The sequence below is a fragment of the Podarcis filfolensis genome, assembly GCF_964270895.1.
Source record: "Podarcis filfolensis genome assembly, chromosome: Z".
Classification (NCBI taxonomy): Eukaryota; Metazoa; Chordata; class Lepidosauria; order Squamata; family Lacertidae; genus Podarcis; species Podarcis filfolensis.
In genome coordinates this window covers 27,645,492-27,668,656 of record NC_139617.1, presented here as the reverse complement: position 1 = coordinate 27,668,656, position 23,165 = coordinate 27,645,492, and the positions used below count along the sequence as shown (strand labels likewise).

Here is a 23,165-nt window from a genome sequence, read left to right as displayed (position 1 = left end):
TAAAAATCAGAACTTGAAGAGTACCTCCCCTTCTCTATTAATTCTGGTGTCCAGAGCAACCCTGATGTCATTTAGTTGAAAATATCAAGACATGAAATCATAAGCTCCCGTGCAGATATGAAATAAGTACAAAATTAAAACCACAGGAATCTTGAATTAAACAATGGAATAGAACAGAAGCTGGTGATGTGCCATCAAACTTATGGCTTCAGGTTGGAGATGTGAAGACCCAGGAAAAAAAATAAAAGTTTTGTTTCTTCTATCTGCCCCATCCAAGCCTTTCCCCTCCCCACGACATGTGAAAGGATAGATAAGCTTGTTTCAACCTGGGCAAACCTTCAGCTTTTAGAAGTCCATGATAAATACAATGACAAATATGAAGAAACAGAAACTGATTGTGGTGGCTCAGAAAAAGAGGTTGATTAAAATTCATGTAATATCCCTCTTTGCTTTGTCACAGTTCTGTTTATGGATATGAATGCTTTATGTCTGCTTCACATTGTGGAGGACTGTAGGAGACACAGGGTGGTAATCAGTGCTAACCCTGCTCACGGTACACCCAATACTAACTTAGCTACATTACTTTCAGCGGGTCTACTCTGAATAGGACTTACTTGAATAATTTTCAGATTACACAAACATTTTCTTTTACTATAATGTTGGCAGTTTCTCCTGTTCCTGGGAGTGGGGAGGTTCCACCTTTTCCTTATAAACTGGAAAAATGGGGGGGGGATGCTAGGTTGATTACAGTTCAGCAGTTGTAGCTCCATTTGTAATTAAAAAAAAATATTAAGAAGTAAATTCGATTTGCAATTATTAACCCCAAAATTATTAACTTTTAATATACCAAACACAATAATTTAATGGCAAACCGACCCCCCCCTGCAATTTCCCCATGGATTCAAACATCCGGAAATTTTACACTGGAAACATCCAATCAGCAAAAAGTTGGCTGGTGTGTAACCTCCACACTAAAAAACAATATCTGCATTTGGACAAGCCATTGTGCAAACTCAGCAAATTTGCACAGTGTCCTTATTTTGCAAAATTTATTGCTGGTCATGACAAGGAACAAGGAGTTTGCCCTCAAGCACTGGAAATCTTTCTTAGCTATGTGTCTAGGTTCTGAAATTTTATCAGGCATTGCCTGTGCACCTTCAGGCATAACTTTTTAGCCATAAGGACTAGGAGCTTCTGTTTAAAATGAAAGTTGTTCTTAGGAAGCTGAATTTTGTGCCTAATACTGCACTGTCTACTTTTCCTGTACTTCTGCAGAAACACAGCATATGCCCAGTCCTGACAACAAGCTACACTGACTCAGTGTAACCCTTCGTTTCCTTGTAATTGTCATTAGCTCCACCCTGTTAAGAGAACAGAATAAAAACATTCTAGAAAGAACAAATTACTGGAATTGCTCTGTGTAAAAATTATTAAGTCTCAAATCAAGCAAAGTATGGGGCTGCAGATTTGGGGCATTTATTCCAAAAAAGTTTTTCCGGCCATAACCCCCTTTCTCTCTGCCCCTATTTCCAGACCGCCTTTGCAGTCAAGAACACAAGGTTCCCAAAGAGCTTTTGCCATATCACAAGTAACCTTGCCAAAGGATGTTTTGCTGTTTCTCCCAGGCCTTGATGTGATGTGAAGTTCTCAGTATTTTACAAATGGCTGTTGTGATGCTGGGGCTGGGGAGTTGGGTCTCTTGCAAACAGCTTTGGCGTTCCTGTTGTGAACTGTAGTGCTCCATGTACCCATGCTTTATCATGTTCTTCCTTTAACGCAATGACCTTACTGAGATGCCACAACTTGCTGGAGATTTCCATTGTGCTGTAAGCCATTCATTGGAAGAGGAGCAGGTGGTGGTGGTGGTGGGAATAAAGTACCAGTCATTTCTGAATGCGTCTGTGGGTCAGGCATTGGGATGGGACTCATTGAACCAGAGTCACTCTGGATGGAACTGAGGCTGCTGCCATCAAAACTTGTCATTTTCTTCTTCATTAATTTTCTTTCTTTGGCTCTTCGGTTCTGGAACCAGATTTTTACCTACAAGGGCAAATAATATAATGGTTTCAGTTGCTTACCACAAAATTATAAATGCATATGTCCTCCTTTGTATGCCTTTCTCTAATTAAATCACTGGGAAGGTGTGTGTTGCACATTTGGGTCCAATGTGAGGGGCAGCAAAATAACAAAATGGATGTATTTGCCATCCTTTACATTTGTTGACAGACTCTGTGACATCAGACAGAAAGGCACATACAGTGTGCTTCTAAGAAGTTGTGTGCAATGTGTCTGTGAAAGCAAGCAGTGCCATCTTTGGTACCCTCATGTACCACCCTCATTAACTTTTGAGTGAACTTACTCAAATTCTGGTGGCAGCTTGTGCCACCAAGATGGCACCACTTCTAGATATGCTTTCTGTTCATGTGTCTTAACAACTGGATACACTTGCCCAGTGCTTTTTTCCTTAAAAATGTTTTTTCCTACTCATATTGAAATACTGCTCCTTGATGAGGCCAAACATAGATTCACAAAATGTTTTGGGGTATGCGTACCCCCACGTACCCCCAGAAAAAAGCACTGCTCTTGCCTCCCAGGCTCTGTGAGAGATATTATACGGGCAAGACAAACTAAGTCCAAGTAAATCAGAAGTTGAGAGAATTACAGTATTGCCTGATATTAAAATGAGGGGGCAGGTATGTAGTGTGCCACTAATTCTTACTGTGAGAATAGTAGTGTTATCAAGCACACAATAGATTTCCCATTTTTGAAATATTTATAGATATCTTAGATGCCTGCCATGAAAAGCTTCATCTAATGACAACTGCATATCAAACTACTGTTAAAGAGACAGGAGCAGGCTGTGCTGGTTTTTCTCTGCTAAGCTGGCAAGAACTTGGGGAGAGGGGGACTCATACAGTAGTTCAGCACAGAGCATGTACTTTGCATGCATAAAGGCTCAGATTCAGTCCTGGGCACAGGTGGCAAGTGATGGGAAAGTCCCCTACTGCTGCCTCTCAGGGTAAAGTGTGCGATAAACAGTGTGACCTGGTTTAAGGTACATTCCTATCTTTCCAACCTTAATGTAGCCTTTGCAAACCTGATGCCATCCAGGTATGTTGGATGACAACTCCAATCAACCACAGCCAGCACGCTAGTTAGCATTTCTTAAAGCATACTTCATGCATTCCACAAGTTTTCTCTCCCATTTCAAGCTTAAAACCTTAAAAATAACTATACAGAGTCACCTTTAGTACCACCTTTTCAAAATCTGAGCAAAGACTCAATAAGGTGTGCTTAAAACCTTGTTCATGGCAATTTTTGTCTATTTATAAATGATAAAAACATTTAGACCACTTATTTATAAAACATTATTAAAGTGAATAGTCACGGTGAGTTGAACTGAGCCATTTTACACATACCTCCCTTGAAAGCTTTGCAGTTTTTGTTTTAACACCACCCAAATTTGGTCCAGTAATTTACCTCTTTTGTATTGGAAACCATACTCTACCTGTCTCTCTGAAAGTCTCAGGTTTGCAGCAAGTTCAGACTTTCTCCTGATTGTAATATATCTATTGTAATGAAATTCCTTCTCTAGTTCTAATCGCTGATGATCCGTGTAAACCACACGGTACTTCTCTCTTGTTCTTGTTTTACCTGTTCAGAAACAAACAAAAACAAAATACGCATAGGTATTTCTAAAGCAGAAAATTTGGCATGTCTCATGTTTGTGTCTTGATTGACTGAAATACAGATGTCTACATATATTCTGGAGAGTGCCAGGATACACACTCCTGCATACTCTCGCTTTCTTGACAGTAGTAGTTTGTATGTGTATACATTCCTGCATTGCAGGGAGTTGGACTAGATGACCCTTTGGGTCCCTTCCAGCTCTACCATTCTATGTATGTTGTCCTGATAATGAACTATAGAGAGAGAGAAATAAAGGGGGTGTGACTGTGCTCCTTGATTTCTCTGTGACTTTCAGTACCGTTGATAATGGTATTCTTCTGGACTGACTCAGTTGAATGGGAATTGAGGGCCCTGTGTCCTAGTGGTTCGAATTCTACCTAAGGGGACAAATAGTAGTGGTAGAGTGCTTTCTGGCTTCCTGGCAGTTACGCTAGGTGCTGCAGGGCACTGTTGTATCCCCAATACTATTCTTTCTTTCTTTCTTTCTTTCTTTCTTTCTTTCTTTCTTTCTTTCTTTCTTTCATATACTGCCCTTCACCTGAGGATCACAAGGCGGTTAACAATATAAAAACACAACAAATACATAAGATAGTAACAAACAAAAACAATGATCCCACCACCACTAACACACAGTTGAAAAGGCCATAGATCGTTTAACAAGCCAAAGGTTGGGGAGAAGAGGAATGTTTTCCCTGGCGCATAAAGATTTGTAACAAATGTGGCAGGCAATCCTTCTTGTGGAGAGCATTCCACAATATTCTACATAAAAAATAGCATTCTATCCCCCAGAGTGATTTAATATCTATATGAAGCTACTGTGGCCAGCCATTTGGAGTTTTGTGTTAAGGTGCCATCAGTACGTTGATGACACTCAGCTCTATTTCTCCATAACATCTGAAGTAGGAGATGTCATGTAGGATTTGGAGTGGTGTTGGGATGAGGTGAGATAAGCTAAGCTTGAATCCTGGCAAGATGGAGGCACTGGGTAAGTGGTTCCTGTGGCTGAGAATATGGGCTATTGTTGCGTTCCTTGACATGGTTACTTTCCCCTTGAAGAAGCAGGTACACAGTGTAGCAAATGCTTCTGGATCCAGTGCAAGTCACTGGAGGCTCCAATAGCCTTAGTGGCTAGAAGCACCTTTTACCAACTGTGAATGGGGTGACAGCTACAGCCATTCCTCAACCTGCAGAGCTTGACCACAATAGTTCCAGCACTGGTGACTTCAAAGTTGGATTACTGCAGTGCACTCTTTGTGGGGCTTCCCTGGCACCTGATCCAGAAACTACAGTTTTTGAAGAATTCTCAAATGGTTGCTTACAGGAATTAGATCCTGTCTGCATACACTTCTCTTCAGATCTGCACTGGTATCCCATTTGAAACCAGGCCAATTACAGTAGTCGCTTAATAGCTTGGGACCAGTTCACTGTTCTCTTTTTGTTGTCAGTCAAATACATTTTTGTTTGGGAAAGCCTATCCAGAAATGTAGACGTTACATGTGTTTCATTTATTTTTAGGTTTTTTTTATTTTAATAAGCATTTGAATGCTTTTCAACATCTGCTTTAAACCTGTATATATATATATATATATATATATATATATATATATGTATTTTTGTAAATCACACAGCAGTTTTCTTACTATCAAGAGGATTTAATTTTTATTAACTGAAAATAAACAAATTCATGGATAGCTTAGTGCATTGAAGGTATACCACGCAAAAGTGGTTTCCACCCTCTGTTATGCTGCCCCGCTCTGGGCCCCAGGGTCCAATTTAACATCACTGGGGACATTGCAGAATCAGTTTCTCCGTCGCCTTCTGAAACTCCCCATGTGTGTGAGCAATGCAGCCATACGTCTGGAGTTAAGGATTGCATCATTGGAGACTGTCATCTGGAAGCGAGTCTTTGGCTATTGGCTGTCCAGCTGGCATAGGCTTCCCGACCATTATCTTTTTCAGTGCCTCTGGCGGGACGTCTTTGTCAATCCGTGGGTAGGAAAAATCCATGCCAAACTCCTGAGCATCGGAATTTCCCCAGCGGACTCCTTAAAGATGAACTTACGCTCAGCCAAAAGCCTTATTGAGCAAAGATTAGCGGACATTGAAAATCAACACAACCTCGCCAGGGGTGGGGGTGTCTGCTCCCCCAGGTATCACGGAATAACCCCACCACTTGGCCTTCCATCATACATGTCATCTCTTTCATCAGTACCACACCGACGTGCATTTATTCGTGCAAGGTTCAACGTCTTTCCATCAAACCTGCTGAACCACAGATTTTCCAATGGTTTGGTGTCTCCGCTTTGCGTGTGTGACGGGGAAACTGTTGAATCTCTTTCACATATGATGTTCAACTGTCCCCTACATAGCATAGCCAGGGCTAAATTCCTGGGTCCTGCTTTACTGCGCTTGGTTGGCAGGCCTGTTGAGTCACACACCGCACTGCTTTTGCAGGATACAGATCCTTCTGTAACTCTGCAGGTGGCGAGATTTCTGAATGCGGTTATCTCACACTCAAAAACCACCAAAAAACAACAACAACATCAAAACTAATTGGACTGTTATGTTGAGAGTGCATGTCGGAGTTCGTCTTTAGTTTTCCTTTTCTGTGATCCATCCCTTGGAGCTCTCCTGGCCCCAAGCCGCCACTTGGCTCTGCTCAATGACCCACCCTTGCATCGTGGTGTTCACCTTCTGTTATCGGATATATCTGTTTTTATGTCCCTGTGTTTTTATGTTTGTACATATTTTATGGGCTAGTAGCCGTAAATAAATAAATAAATAAATTAGTGGGTTATAGCTGATAATGCCAAGGTTGCAGGATTGATCCCCATATGGGGCAGCTGCATATTCCTACATCGTAGGGGATTGGACTAGATGATCCTCAGGGTCCCTTCCATCTCTTCAATTCTATGTCTAAATATTTCTTTTACAACTTTGTTTGTTTGCTTGTTGTATTTATACCCTGCCCTTTAAGGGGAGGGGGAAAATCTCCCAAGGCAATTTACCAAGCTCAGTACTAATACAGTTCTTGTCCTTAGGCTCAAGACATTGACACACTAGGGGAAATGAACGGGCAGGGAAAGGGAAAAACAAGCTCAAGCATGGGCTCTTCATGTTATAGTTCTTAGCAAACTGTTATATAGGTTATTTCTGTCTTGCCTTTTGAAAAAGAGTAGTTCCTCCTCTGCTCCTGGATATGATTGGTTTGGGTGGAGGGTGGGGGAGCAAGAAGCACTTCCTGCCCCTCCACCCGAACCAATCAGATCCAGGAGCAGGGCAGGTGACTGTATCACTTTTATTGCCCACTCTTCATCCAAGGAGCCCCACGATGGGATACGTAAAAACACACAAATATAAAATACCTTAAAATTGCAGAAAATATACAATAAAAGCAACAGCACATTGAAGCAGCAGAAAGAGTGGATTGTCACCCCATCTCACTTCTCCAAAAGCCTAGGCAAGGAAGTGCATCTTGACCTGCTGACAAAAGCTGTACAAAGTTGGTGCAAGTTATACCTCAGAGGGTGATCCCCACTTTGGTGCTTCTGTTGAAAAGGCCCTCTAACACAGTGTGGAAAAATTAGCAGTTAAACCTGGTAATTATAGATGTACTCAGTGCTCCAATGAGAATAGCGATGTCTGCATTACATTTTTATAGGTGTCTATAAAGACTTGAGTGGGATGCACTATTTGAACTAGTCCTAAATTGTTTAATCATTCTACAAACCCTTTTAATACAGGCCCTCAAGACTCTCCTCAGGCTGCCCTCAGGACTCTCCTAAGCCACAACCCTCAGCAGCCCTGCTCCATACCCTGTCTGGAAGGTGTCCTTGATCTCTGATAATGCCTCTTGATTGCCAAACTGAAAAATAGAGAGTGGTGTGTGAGTGTATGTAGAAACAAGCCTACGGTTCAAAGGCACAATTTACATTTGTTGCTCTGTCTACTTTTTCAGGCCCCATTCACCACTGGCACAACACTACCAGCCCTGCAAGAAGAGAATGTGACTCTGTAAATGGTTCACCATCCTTGCTTTCCCTAGTTCTTTACAATTAGTACCACTGTTTTACTTACTCAATATCATAAGGCAAATAGGGTACCATCTAGCCAAAATGAAGCACATTTGATCTGTTTGCTATGGGAGAGTTAAACATGTCCTCAAGCTCTGTGTGGATTCTGCTTGTGGATCTTGGTATTGTCTCAGATCATGTGTAAAGTTATTCTTCTTGAGGGAAACATGCAATCTCTACCTTCTTTTAAATAAGCAAGGAATTGTATGTATAAAACAACTTGTTGCAATTTGCCACAGTTACCTAATTTTCAGACTTTGTTTTGCTTGTACAGTTTGTGCAACCCGCCCCAGAAAAGTCAACAGGTATTCCATTGAAATAAAAAGGACTTAAAAGTGCTTTATTTGGGCTGAATTGTATTTTGCGTTTTTAAAGAAAACAATTGGAACATTGTCCCATTCATTTTTGTATGTGTATGTTTGGGGTATGTGGTGGGGGAATATAGTCATTCCCAGTGGTTTCTTGGGCTCTATCCCCTTTTTAAAAAAACACGTGAGAAAAGTTTTTGTTGCATCTTGTTTCAAAATTAATTATTACGATGTGCAAATGTTAGGGCAGAGCCATTTAAGTGTTCATTTGTAATCTTTTGTGGAAATCAGGCTATTCTAAATGCCATGAAACTACTCACCTGATGTTTGACCTGTATTAGGATACTCCTGTTATTTTACCAGTCTGTGACTCAGCCTGAGTATTGTGTGGGATGGGAAGGGGGTGGGGGAAGTTTTCCTATTGGCCATAAAATTCACAGAGTGTTTCTTTTGAACACAATAAAAGCAAAGATCGGGCCTCTTTATTTGCTGTGAAAATTGTCACTCTTTCCGGCAGTATAACTGCTAAATAAAAGGAAGAGAAGGAAGAGACAGGGATGCACATCAAAGCTGGAAGAGGTGTCAAAAGAGGGTCTGTTGCTTGACATGGCAGATAGGCCTCTGAACTGAAGACAATGGATGGAAGGGGCAAGACATGGCGGGGTGGGGGATGCTCAGACCTCACAGCTAGTTTACAAAGCAAAATAAATTAGCATGAAAACTGCCTCTGGCTCACCCTGTCCTCCTTGCTTGAGAGTTGCTCCTGTTTTACATCATTAACATCCTCTTTGTCACATGAATTAGTCTATGTCTGTGACTTCTGCAGGGTGATAAAAAAGAGGCCATGTTGATATTCTCGTTTGTGTGATGGGGACACAGTTCTAATTATACACATTAAATCTACTTCAAAGCAACAAAGAAATGGTTCTGGGCAAAAATGTGAACGAGATCTGAAGCTCAACTGTTAGCATAGTGACTGATGTAATTGTTAAACTTATTATAGAAGTGGGGGATACTCAAATCTAGCCTTATTTTGGGTTGTATTCAGGTAAGTCCTACTTAGAGCAGACCCACTGAAATTAATGGGCCTAAACTAGGCACATCCATTAATTTTAATGGTTATACTTTGAATAAAACATATTTGAATACAGTCCATTGGTTTTACCACTTAATTCAAGGATAGGGAAATTGTCAGCCTCCAGCTCCCATCACCATCTCATCACTCCCATCACCATTGGCCATGCTGGCTGGGGTTGATGGGGGTTGGAATTCCAGCACTGTCTGGAGGGCCAAAGGCCTATCTTAGTCCTCATTTCCTTGAAACGAAGCTTTATAATGTTTGACTCTCATTCACTGCTTGGTATATGAGTTTCTCTTACCCGTCCCTTATTTATCCCTCCACAGTCAAAGTTTTAAAGGGTTTTACTGTCATTTTCCTTATGCTATTCTGTGAGGTGCCATGTACCTTCATGGTATTAAATAACTGATATAGGACACAATCCTGTGGCAGGTTCTTCTGAGCAAGCTCCCTTAAAATGAACAGCAGCTGTGGAAGAGGAGCTAACATAATATGAGGTCTTCCTGGATAATTGCACTCTCAGCTTGTTGATAAATGGAAGTGTATGGAGGTGGGCACCATCTCCTTATACTTTCCAAATTAGACTACTGCAATGGGCTGTGCATGAGTAGACTGAAGACTACTTGGGAAATGTAGCTGTTCCAATTTTTTTTTTTTTAAATTGAGTACTATATTGCTGGGCAGGAATATATACAGTGGTACCTCTGGTTACAAGCTTAATTCGTTCCGGAGGTCCGTTCTTAACCTGAAACCGTTCTTAACCTGAGGTACCACTTTAGCTAACGGGGCCTCCTGCTGCTGCCACTGCGCAATTTCTGTTCTCATCCTGGGGCAAAGTTCTTAACTCGAGGTACTACTTCCGGGTTAGCGGAGACTGTAACCTGAAGTGTTTGTAACCCAAGGTGTTTGTAACCCGAGGTACCACTGTATTGCCAATTTTGGAACTTAACTTATTGTCTGTTTCTGAGCACAATTCATAGTGCTGTTGGTTTTAATCTTTAAAGCACTATTGTTTTAACAATTTTTATATGTGCAGTTGTTTTAGCTTAAATTTGTTTTCATTGTATTGTGAAATTGCTTTTATGTATTTCATAAGAAGCTATTAATAAATTAAATTTGTAATAAAACAACAGTAAAATATCTCTGAGGCTGCCTACATCCGCATATGTCTGCTGACAGGTTAAGATAAATCTTAAGAGATGAGGCCAGTGCCCAATTTACGTATAAGCTAAACAAGCTATAGCTTAGGGCCCCACTCTCATGAGACCCCCCAAAAAAATTAAAGGAAAAAAACCTGGATGTACATTTCCAAAATATAAGATAAAAACAATTAAAATAAAACCTACATACAGCAACAAGTGTTTTGTATTGTGCAGGTTCCTATGATGTAAGTAATGGGCCCCGCCTGCTAGACTGCTGCCTAAAATATCACTGGTTAGATACCTGTTAGGTCCATAAATTACCACATAGCATATATTCAACACAAAACCAGTGACAATTTGTTGTTGGCAAAGGACAGCTGGACATATAAAGGGCCCCATTACCTTCAGTAGCTTAGGGCCTCATCAAACCTAAATCTGGCCCTGGATGAAGCAGATAGAGACCAGGTAGAGAGACATTTTGGTGTTAGCACACTCTCTCTGCAGTTTTCTCACCAAAACACTGCCTTTTTCTTATCAGGGAAAGACTTTTATTTACCCAGACATTTTCAGTGGTCTCAGGTTTACAATTATGTAGCTCCTGGGAGGGTGCTCCGAAGGCTATAGGAAGCAGCAGTTCTCTCTCCCAATGGAGAGATTCCGCCCCAGACAGGGAGAGCTGGTGTAAGGGAACCCAAACATGAACCCAAACTTGCCCTCCCAATACAGTGCCGGGATGGACCAAGCAAAAGCTCAGATCCAACAGCTTCCCACTCCAGTTAATGCCTCTAGGTAACTACGTTAGCCCTTCCCACTGTTTCCAGCAGGACAAAAGATGTATTTATTCTACATTTATTCTTACATTTATATTTTACTTTTCCTCCAATGATCTCAAGCTGCTGTACATGGTTCTGCCCCCTCCCCATTTTAGCCTCACAACACTCCTGTGGGGTAGTGCAGTAGAGACTGATCGCCCCAAGGTCACCCAGTGAGTTTCATGGCTGAGTTGGGGTTTAAACTGAGGTCTTCCAGCTCCTAGTCTTTAACCACACTGGCTCTATATTGGTTATTTCTTTAAAAAAAAAATTAAGGACAAGAGCGCAGCTGTGGCCCATCCTACCAGGTGGTGTGCAGGAGGGCATTGGATGAGGTGGATGAATAATCTTCAGCAGTTCTCTCCTCCACCCCTTGCACCACCCCTTCTGTACTTACTTTTACAGTGTAGATCCATTGAAATCAATGACCATGACTAACTTGGTTTTATTAATTTCAATGGGTCTATTCTGAGCAAAAGGGTTTTGTTTTTTTAAAATTGAGTTTCACATATTTAAGATTTAAGGTGCTGGTTTTGACCTTTAAAGCCCTTCACAGCCTAGGACCCTCATGGCCTAGGACCAACGGAGAGCCTCATGGTCCATAAATAGCAACACCCTAGTGGTCCTGGGCCCTAAGGAAGTTAGATTAGCCTCAACCAGAGCCAGGGCCTTTTCAACAGTGGCTCCGGCCTGGTGGAACGCTCTGCCTCATGAGACCAGGGCCCTGCAGGATCTGATTTCTTTCTGCAGGGTCTGTAAGACAGAGTTGTTCCGCCTGGCCTTTGGCTTGGAGCCAATTTGATTCCCTCCCCCTCTTTCTTTTTTCTTTTCCTTTCTCCTCCTGCGATGAGGCTACATTTTAATATTTTAATGTTTCAATATTTTAATGTTGTGTTTTAATTTTGTTTTTAAGTTGTATTCATTCAACTTATTTTTATAATTGCTTGTTAGCCGCCCTGAGCCCAGCCTTGGCTGGGGAGGACAGGGTATAAATAAAAATTATTATTATTATTATTATTATTATTATTATTATATTATGACTGGCAGTTTCCTTTTATTTTTCTTACAGCTAATACAGTGGTACCTCTGGATGCAAACGGGATCCATTCCGGAGCCCTGTTCGCATCCTGAAGTGAACGTAACATGCGACTGCGTGTGCATGGGTCACGTTTCACCGCTTCCGCGCATGTGTGTGACGTCATTTTGAGCGCCTGCGCATGCGCAAACAGCGAAACCCGGAAGTAACGCGTTCCGTTACTTTTGGGTCGCCGTGGAGCGCAACCCGAAAATGCTTAACCTGAAGCGTATTTATCCCAAGGTATGACTGTAATACACAACCACCAAAATCAAATCAGTAACCCAGAGAGTTATGGGAAGGATGCATACCAAAGCAGAGTAAGTATCATTTTCCTTAAATTACATGTTCTCAGGCCCACTTTAGGATTACATCCTTAATCTACCTTTTAATCTGTTCGTAGACCTGATTGCAGATAGCGATTCTTAAGTTGTTCTGCTTCTTGACTGATTTTTTTTTATAATTCTGGTTCTTAAAATTTGTTCTACAATTGGTGTGCAGCACTGGAAAATTTATCTTAAAACATATTATAAAATCGTAAATTTATTTTGCATATTCCTCCCCCACATTTTCTCAGGCTGTGTCTTAAGTTAATATTACTATTTTTTATCACTCGGTCTCATGTAGGTCTTTAAGGCAAATATATATACATATATATTGACAGGTGGTGGGCTGACCAATATTTGCCTTTTATGTATCTTGCCTTGACACTCCTGTTTCCAGGTTGCAGCTCTGGATTTTAATTGTTCTGAAAAAGAATGGTAGGATAATATATACAATAGGCATCTATTGTATCTATACTTAGCATTTATATAGCATTTTAGAGTGTTCAAGTTGCCTCACATATTGTCTCTTTAATATGTACAACAACCACATAAGGTAGGTCAGTATTAAAAGCATCCCCATTTTCAAGAAGAGAGATGGTGGTTTCCCTAGTGAATTCATGGCTGAGGAGGCAAATTTTGAAACAAGAACCTATCAGTTCACAATATTAATAGTGACTGCACAATAAAAATAAACAGAGACTTACAGCCAAGTCTCAGAGCATCTGCTTTGCATGCCAAGTGTTCCAGGCTCAATTCCAGGTAGGGCTGGGAAATACTCCTCTCTGAAACCCTTGAGGGTTGCTATCAGTCACTGTAGAGGGAATATTAAGCTAGATGGGCCAATAGTCTGGCATGGTGCAAGACAGGCTCTGGCCTGGTGGAACGCTCTGCCTCATGAGACCCGGGCCCTGCGGGATCTGATTTCTTTCCGCAGGGCCTGTAAGACAGAGTTGTTCTGCCTGGCCTTTGGCTTGGAGCCAATTTGATTCCCTCCCCCTCTTTCTTTTTCCTTTTTCCTTCTCCTCCTGCGATGAGGCTACATTTTAATATTTTAATGTTTCAATATTTTAATGTTGTATTTTAATTTTGTTTTTAAGTTGTAATCATTCAACTTGTTTTTATTATTGCTTGTAAGCCACCCTGAGCCCGGCCTTGGCTGGGGAGGACGGGGTATAAAGAAAAATTATTATTATTATTATTATTATTATTATTATTATTATTATTATTAAATTTCTGTCGGTATTGACATCACAGTACAGGCAGCCCCCCATTTATGTGCATTCAATATGTGTGTGATCGTGTATACATGCAATGTGGTGAACCCAAAAGTGACCTGGAAGCGTTATAAAGACATCACTGAAACATCACTAAAAGGGCAGAGCTGATGTTTACAGTCTTTCTTAATGGAGTTCAGTTATTTCACTGATGTGCGCGATGTCTCAGAACATAACCCCCACATAAATGTATATTTTTACCTAAATCCTTTGAGAAGGGGCAAAAGTGAACCCTGGGCCAGAGAAAATGTCGAATTTAAAAACTTCAGAAAAACCTGGCTGCAGGTTCAGGCCAAAGGCCCATCTAGTCCATCATCCTATTCTCACAGTGACCAACCAGATGCTTCAAAAGGAAGCACACTAGGAGAACCAGAGTGCAGCAGCACTCTTCCCACTTGTGATTGCCACCAACAGGTGTACATGGGCTTTCTGCCTATGACGGTGGAGGAAGTCAGAAAACTGCAAGTATGTGGAGATATCTCCACATATGGTGTCAAGGGCAATCAGAGCAACTTGTACAGAGTTACAGTTAAAGGAGAAAACTCTTGTGTGTGTATTTTGGCTATGGGGAGCTAAAGTTTGCTATTTTTCCCTCCTGACTCTCATCTCTGCATGTGCTTAGGATCAGGAAAGCAACATAGGGAAAAGTGACAGTCCATTGTACAAGATTCCTAAGTTAAGAGGCCTTTGGGGATAGCAGGCCTGATGGGAGAAGGAAAGAAAGCAGATGTCTGAAAAATGTTTGGGGGTAGATTGTTATGAGGGCTCCCACTTTATCTAAACTGTATAATTTGGTATTTGAATGATTGTTATTAATAATTGTATTATAAATTGGTATTGCTATAATGAGGCTATTATTGGACTGTACTGTAATTGAAAACTAATAAAAATTTATTATAAAAAGTCAGTATTCATCTATTTACACCAATCGCATCACCCCCTATAATTTGCTAAGAGTGTTTTGGGAATTATAGCTCTATGAGTGGTAAACTACAGCTCCCAGGATTCTTTGGGGAAAGCAATGAGTGCTAAAGTGGTATAAATGTGCTTTTAAACTTTCCACTTTCAGGAAACTCACTCTACATTTACCTTTCCGCCTACTGCAGAAAATTCTTGAGTGGGGTTGTGTTTGTATGCAGAGAGGAGATTTGGTGTCTACTGACAGACCTTTCAGTGATTTACAGTATTTTTTAAATTATTTAACACAATTTATATACAGTACTGCTTGATTGTAAACAAACAAACAAAATCCCTTTATTGTTTATTGTTTAGCAGTAGTAACAAGAGAAGTCCCTTCTCTTAAAAATTGGATTTCCTGAAACCGATAATGGATTAACAATCCCTGGAAATATTGCACTAAGGCCTGCAAGAAAACAAAGGAGGAAGGGAAGGGCAATAGGAAGCACACACACATATATACACAATGCTAGCTCTTGACCTAATAACCATGGAACCCTGGTTTTTTGGACTGTGATTGTTACACCTAAACTGGGCCTCTTTATGCACTATTTTGCACCTGACTCTGTTCGGTGAACTTTAAGATTCTGGTAGAAAACAAAGCAGATCCCAGGGAAAAGACACAGACACAGCACATGGCATGGACCAAGTTTCTCCTCACCATGAGGCTGTACCTTGAAAAAACCCATAACCCTCATACGGAAGCCAAGGAAGATCTGGAGTGAAGTGAGCAAGAGAGTGTAAGAAGTGTCCTGCTGGATCAGGCCAATGGCCCATCTAGTCCAGCATCCTGTTCTTACAGTGGCCAACTAGATACCCATGGGAAGCCTGCAAGCAGGACCTGAACTCCACAGTGCCTTCTCCATTGTGGCATGAGAAGGTGGCACCAATAATGAAATGTGATGGCAAAGGGGTGGAGGTCCAACTGGTACAAACCAAAACAATAGGCTCTCTGCATTTGAAGGGGATATTTATTATTTAAAGGCAGGTCTGTTCTCTGGGCAAACATACTCCAAAAGAAATGCTCAGCTTCTGGTCAAACTGTCTTGCAGAGAAAGCTGGCCAGTGTTAACACTCATCAAGGAACCCCTGATAAACTTCTTGAAAGCCCACAATACCCTTGAAAGCAGTTTGACAACCTCTGACCTAATACTTCTCTTCTCACAGGGGAGCATCTGCCACTGTTGGTGCTAAATACACTATATAAAGCATTTGAACCAAATAGGAGAAGTTTTGCCATCTGCTATGTTAACTACCAAGTCTTTTTAGCAGTATATGCTTGACAGCAAGTCAAAAATTTACAAGGCAAGCATCATATTGGTTTTGTCATATTTGAAAACTTTAAATCTGAAAGCTCTGGCTGCTAACAGATGACTTGATGTTGACCACAAACACAAAGTCTGTCTGCATGTGTCTACCTTGTTGTAGCGGCTATCTAAGACTGCAGTGGGCAGCACTTAGAAACTTAGCTCAGTAAAGACATTTTATAAGGAAACTGGTGATATAACTAGCTCTAAAAGGTTCTGTTCTCAAGAGTATATACCGGGGGGTGGGGGGTGGGGGGTGGGGGAGAATTGTGTTTCTAATTGGTTGTAGGTTCCATTTGGATTCTTTCCAGAAGATCCAATCTCTTTCTCAAGGTCAAAGCAGAGCTCAGTTCTGGAAAATAATAATAATCTAAAAAAATATTGACAAGCTGCTTTCCAGAGTTGGCTATCACCTAATTCCATATAGCACAGTGGAGGAAAAATGCTCAATAGTAACAATTTTTTAAATATGCTTTAACTGAGTGTTCTTGCCTTAATTGTTGGCCACTTGGATTCTGTACAAAGAAGAGCTGCTGATATTCCTGATGGTAGAGAGTATAGCATCCAAAAAGAGCATTTGAATAAGCACTTTGCTGCCAAATATCCTTAGGGCAGGTTCTATCAGCTGCCCTGATTTCTGGAAGCAAACAAGCACTGCTTTGTTGTGCACTGTTCATGGAATGTTCATGACACCTTGTTGGCTATTGCAGAAGACAGAATGTTGGACCGGGCAGCTCAATCGGTTCCTGTTTACAGGACAGTTCTTATATTATTAATTTGTTAGGTTCTAAAGGGCTCTAGCATGGTGTGTTTAATTTTAGTTAGAATTGTCTACCAATCTCGTTTTGCATTGTGAGACAGGAAGTGTTTATTTATCTTCAAGGCGCCACGAGACTCCTTGTTATTTTTGTTGCCACAGACTAAAACAGCTACCCCTCTGGAATTTGTTATTTTTGTTAACATCAAAATATAAGAAGTAAACTGCATTAGGCCAAAGGCCTGCCTCATTCAGCATCCTGTTCTCACAGTGGCCAATCAGATGCCTATGGGAAGCCAGCAAGCAACAGCAACTCTCACCACATGTGAATCCCAGCACCTGGTATTGGGACATACTGTCTCTGACACTGGAAGTAGAACATAGTTATTGAGCTGGTGGCCATCACATTATTGGAGCAAATTCTACAGCTTAGCAGTGTGCTGTGTGAAGACGTACTTTTCTTGTTGTGTCTGGTTAGAGATATCAGACAGATCTAATTGTTCTATTGTATGTGTAGGCTGGGCACTGACAAGGAGCCATGCAGCAATATTCTGTGCATGTTTGCTTGTAAGTAAAATTCCATCCTGTTTCAAATGTGGCTAACAGTGCAATCCTAATCATGTCTACTCATAAGCAAATCATATTAATTCAGAGGTAAATGGAGTTGAGATTGCAACCTTCAACATGTGTAGGATTTGAGCCTCAGAGATTGAACTTCCAGAGAGGGGGACTGTGCTGAAACCTAAGAATGGCAACTCTAGGTACTTACATAGCAGCATTTTTAAAAGTCAGTTAGAGTGTTGTGGGAGATAAGGGTTCAAATCCTCACTGAGCCGGTTATTGTCTCTCAGCCTAGTCTACTCCACAAGGTTTTTGTGAGGATAGAATGAGAAGGGAACCCATGAGTTCCTTTGATGGAAGGTGGGATATAAGAAGAAGAGGCCTCAAAAGCAATGTAGAAAGTTATTTGAAAGTTATTTCAATAGAGACCTTTCCAGTAGCCTGTTTTTAGAGAGATACTTTACCACAATCCTTCACTTGGAAGAAATAATTTAAACCATTGATTAGCCCCTTGAGATTTACATGCCCCAGCATTCCATGAGGCTTGATTAACAGTAAGCCATAATATCACAGTTGAGCTCTTAGATGTTCAAATCACTGATCAGAGTTTCCTGTACTTTACATAATCAGCAAGGAGTAATATGTTTACACTACTGTTTCATAACCAAAGGATTCAATTGAAAGCTAAATACATTTAAGTTTTGCAGTACTTAACACCCCCCCCCTTAATAGCACTATTGTTCTTTGAAGGATTGCCTGCAAAAGTGTGCCTGGCTCATTTTGGGATCCTGGCATTATGCATTATGTTATAGAGCACCAGGTATTGCAGCAATTAACTTCCACGGTCTCTTAATAGCCGCAGTCAAACCACACAGTAGCTGTGGTTGTTCAGGATTCTCTTTTTAATGCAGCACTTTAAAACCAGAATTTTATTATTCATTGTCCATATACTATAATTACTGAGTGTTTAGTAATCTGGCAGTTCCTCCTCACACACACCCCCGCCAACACCTTTATTCTAGTCCATTATCTAACAAATATTTTCCTGGAGCTCCGAGATATATTTTATACAATTTTTATTTCACCAGCTTACTATTGAAACTCCTATGAAAAGATCAAGCTGGTTGTGTGTGTTAGATCCCTGCAGCCTCTGAGCATGCCTAGCATTTTAAAGTGAAGGATGACCTTTCATCTACTGTTTCCATTTGAAGTGTTAATGCATGAAACCCTATAAATTGAACATATAACCATGGTGTGATGCTGCAGACCTCCCTCTCATGTAGACCTCAGAAGATGTGAAGCTTTATGTGAATATAACTTTTCTCCTTCAAGACCATTTTAGTTTTTCAGTCATACAAGTGTGTAGAAAATGTGAGAAGCTTACTTTTAAATGAGCCATATATTCAATTACAGTGCTACCAAAACAGCGTGTTTCAGTCTGCTGTCCTATATGGGAGTAAGACTTAATTCCTATAAACAGGCATAAGGTTATGTTGAATATTTTTTAAAAAAATATTTGCTGGATTATCTCATTTAAAAGACTTTGGGTAATAACAAACTAAACCATACTCAAAGTAGACCTATTGAAATCAATTAACGTAAGTCATACTCAGAGTGCCCCCATTGAAATCATTTACTTTAAGTCCATTTATTTCAGTGAATCTCTTTAAGTATGACTTAGATGGATATTACCCCAGTTCACTTTCAATTAAAAATTCTCTTATCCCGCTCCTCAAAACCCTTGTTTCTGCACATTGCATGTGGTGATTATTTCATTATATTTGATCTTTCATTGATATCAGAAGGACAATAAATCAAATTTGTTCAAAAGCATAGACAACGTCTAGGGAAGCAATCTTTTTCATCTTGAGCAAGAGTTTTGTATTCCCGTGCAGAGGTGTGTGGGTGAGATGGCACAGAATAATGCTAGAGATTTCCGTGTATAGATTAGTCCTCGCCAACATACCTGTTGAAGTGGATTGGACTGTTTTCCTCATCCATTCGTAAGAGCTGTGTCTTTGACTGTGGGGAGAGATTTGCTCTGTATTGATTGTATTTACAGAAGGTAAAGCCCCCGATCCAGCGGGATTCAAGGAGTTGTAATCAGCAGAACTATAGGAAACCTGCCCGGGAGATGATCCATTCATTTGCGTAGCGGTCAAAGTGTTGGAAGGTGCTGGGCCATAAGCATTCCAGTCTTCCCTTTGCAGGCCATAATGTGCTCCCCAAGGCCCTGAAGGTTGTCCACGGTGGTCCATATTTTGCATTGGATGGTATCCCATGTAATCTGCGTAGGGTGTTGTGGAGGCAAAGTTTTGTGCCGGCAGGTTGTTGTTGTTGTTGCTGCTGCTGCTGTTGCACCTTACGGATCCTGGATACATGCTGCCTTCTTTTTCCAAAAGATAACTCACATACATGATGCTCATACCCTAGCTTTGTCCTGCCAAGGCATCCTGCTTCTACTCCTTTGATGTCACACCCCCTCCTCTTTCTCTCACTCTCTTTTTCTAGCCCCAACTGGCTCTATGAATGACTCATGCTGGCCCTGAGGTCTCTTTACTACACATGATTAACAATAGTATTACCAGGTGCTGGGCCAACAGTTTACTAAGGTTCTGTCTGATGTCACAGATAACTGGCTGCTCTCAAGCAACATTTGCATTCAAATGAAGGGTTAGCCATCCCAACAACCCCACCTTGCTGCCAATTTGGGTGCTTCCTTTCTCACAGATGCTCCATGTCCTGACCTACTGGTTTCCCAAATCCCCAGACAGACAGGGCACAGATTCCACACATTTATTTATTTATGCAAAAATAAAATAAATAAGAACAACAAGTATCTCATTCCATCATAAATGAGTTATGTATGAACTTGCTGCGTCAGACTAACACATCTATCCCTCTAGAATTTGTTTTGTCAGTTGCAGCAAAAAGAGTCAAGAAGAGTCTTGTAGCATCTTAAAATCAACAGCTTTATTTTGGCACAACCTGTTGTCGACTGTACAACCTCTGGCATCAGACAAAGTGGATTTTTTTCTGTGAAAGGTTATGCCACAATACAATGCTTAGACTACAAGGTAGGAAAGCTTCCACTGAAATATACTGGAGATTTGAATAAGGCCATCTGTAAGCGAGTTCATTTCTTTTGACAACTCTTGGGCTGGGATATTGCTTAGGGGCTTTTGTTGAGCTGTGGGTTGTTGCTGTTATTGATATTAATTTTTTGTATCTTTATTTTGCATCTTGTATGTGGAAAATTGTTCCATTTGGTTGTGTACTTTTTGATGTTTTATTTACTGCTTCTGACTACTTTTGCTGTGTTTTGAATTGTATAACTTTTTTCACTTTGAAAGCCACCTTGAACATTGTTTATACTGTGGAAAAGCGGCATACAAATAAAATTATGTATGTAGGTGGCACAGAATAATGAGATATAATGTAGGTATTTATGTATGCAGTGCTTTTTTCTGGGGGTACGCAGGGGTACGCATTTTGTGAATCTTTGTACTTTTGTCCATTAATGCATTTATTTTTCTAGATTTGAACTATAAAATGGGGATTTTCTTGAGTCAAAATGAGAGTACCCCTAAACATTTCTTAAAGAAAAAAAATCACTGCCCCAAAACATTTTGTGAATCCAAGTTTCGCCTCATTGAGGGGCAGTATTTCAATATGAGTAGGAAAATGAGAGTACCCCTAAACATTTTTTAATAGAAAAAAGCACTGTATGTATGTATATATCATTTTCTTCTGAAGACGGTAATCTTCTTTGCTATGTCAGAGGAGTGTGTCATTCCCTCTAACCACTAGGTGATGCATTACCTAATCAATGACTCAAAATGATTATTATCACCCGGTACTCCACCCAAATTTATCACTGGAATGGTGGCGGTTTGTGGGGTGGTGGCACTTGCTTGACCCCCTATGAATGGCATCAGTGTGACCTACTGTAAGGCAGAGGGGTGAGGTAGTGGTGAGGTCAGCTTGGTGCAAACATGAGTTGAAACATGGTGTAAATGTCAAATTGTCAGTGGCAATTTAATTTTCCCTGTTCCAATTAAAGTTAAACACTTTTGCATTACATGACGTAGTTAACTGGGCTTCAGTGTATTTATAATTGGCTGGTTCCCTCCAGATGTTTTGGAGTGGAGACTGGGGCTGATGGGAGTTGTAGTCCAAAGCATCTGGAAGGCTGAACTACAAACATTCTAGCTGAAATAAAGAAGGAGTCTTGAGGCATCTCTTTCAAACTCTCTTTTAACAGATTGAAGCAACTGAGAATGAGTTGCTTTCTATAAAGTGCTTTTCTTAGATATTATGAGAATATCTCATAAAAATGCCATTAAAAAAAAAATGCAAGAAAGTTCCATGTTTAAACGTGTTACAAGTTATAGCTGAAAATAATCAGGAGGATGATTCCTACCAACCAAGAAAGAAATATGTTGATTTTTAAGTGTGAATTGTATTGGCGCTGTTTTTTTATGAGCCAGCAAAATATAATCAGGATAATTAGGGGGGAAATACAGTCGCTTAATGATGTGATATTTAATTGCACCTTTATGAATGAGCTGACACATTAGAGCAAATCTCTGTTGAACACATTCAACGTGTAGTGAATTGTTCCATTGACTCAATGTGTGTGTGCCCTTAGACACCTCCAATGTAACACCTATTCCCACAATTAGAAAATGTGAAGTAAGCAGGATCTTTTGGGAATGTAACTATGTTTAGAGAAGGATGTTCTTTTCCAAACAGGATTCCAACACAGGATGAATGACTTGTGATTGTTTCCTCAAGGTACATTCTAGAATGACTTTCAAACAGATTTACACGGCTGCCAAATTTGCTTCTGTAGTGTTTAATTCGTTGATTCTGGAGTCTTGTAGGGAGAATCTTCATGATACATCTGCAAAGGTTGTAAAAACATTCTGTGCTCTTTCATACTGGTGTCCTTATAATATTATGCTGAACGCTTTCCTGTCCCTACCAGTGGAAGACATTGGCATGGTGTGAGGAAATTGTTATGTATATATTCTTCACACAGTGCATAGTTAAACTATGGAATTTGCTACCACAAGATGTAATGATGACCACTAATTTGAACAAGTCAAAAAGACAATCTGGCAAGTTCATGGAAAGAGGCTGTTAATGACTACTAGCCATTATGGTTATGTTCTACTTCTACTGTCCGAGGCAATCTGTTGCTGGGAGTCACAAGTGGGGAGTGTACAATGGTACATCAAGTTACATATGCTTCAGGTTACATACGCTTCAGGTTACAGACTCCGCTAACCCAGAAATAGTTTTTCAGGTTAAGAACTTTGCTTCAGGATGAGAACAGAAATCGTGCTCTGGCGGCGCGGCGGCAGCAGGAGGCCCCATTAGCTAAAGTGGTGCTTCAGGTTAAGAACAGTTTCAGGTTAAGAACAGACCTCTGGAACAAATTAAGTACTTAACCTGAGGTACCACTGTACTATTGTGCTCAAGTCCTGCTTGTAGGATTTCCAGAAAAGGTATCTGATTGGCTACTTTGAGAACAGGATGTTGGACTAGATGCTCCTTTGACTTGGCCTAGTTGAGCTCTTCTTACATTTTGTTTACCTGGACAAATAGCTGTCTTCATTCAGATGATGCTGAAAACCCATAGGAGTTTCCAGGGCCAGCACTACCACGAGCCTTTCTGAAATTGTCACCTGAAGCAGCACTCTGGGAGAGATGGCAGATCTAAGGGTCTTAGTTGATCACAAGCTTAACATGAGTGAACAGTGTGATGCAGCAACAAAGCAAGCATCGACAGAAGTGTAG

General features: G+C 40.6%; 1 protein-coding gene across 1 annotated transcript; it reads right to left on the bottom strand.

Moving 5' to 3' along the window:
- Positions 1 to 273: 273 nt before the first annotated feature.
- Positions 274 to 19,801, bottom strand: CDX4 (caudal type homeobox 4). Its single transcript, XM_083596120.1, has 3 exons — positions 19,327 to 19,801; positions 3,509 to 3,654; positions 274 to 2,040 (listed from the first exon to the last, which is right to left on the bottom strand). Exons 1-3 carry the CDS (start codon positions 19,784 to 19,786, stop codon positions 1,786 to 1,788), a joined length of 861 nt encoding a protein of 286 aa, XP_083452246.1. The 5' UTR covers positions 19,787 to 19,801; the 3' UTR covers positions 274 to 1,785.
- Between the last annotated feature and the right edge of the window lie 3,364 nt (positions 19,802 to 23,165).

Bases quoted from the DNA above. Each gene is read 5' to 3' on its own strand.
- CDX4 (XM_083596120.1), bottom strand. From the start codon at position 19,786: ATGAGCATCATGTATGTGAGTTATCTTTTGGAAAAAGAAGGCAGCATG. The intron at 3,655-19,326 runs GTATGTTGGCGA...GTTTCTGAACAG, and splicing joins AGTCCAATCCACTTCAACAG to GTAAAACAAGAACAAGAGAG. The intron at 2,041-3,508 runs GTAGAGTATGGT...TTGCCCTTGTAG, and splicing joins TGAGACTTTCAGAGAGACAG to GTAAAAATCTGGTTCCAGAA.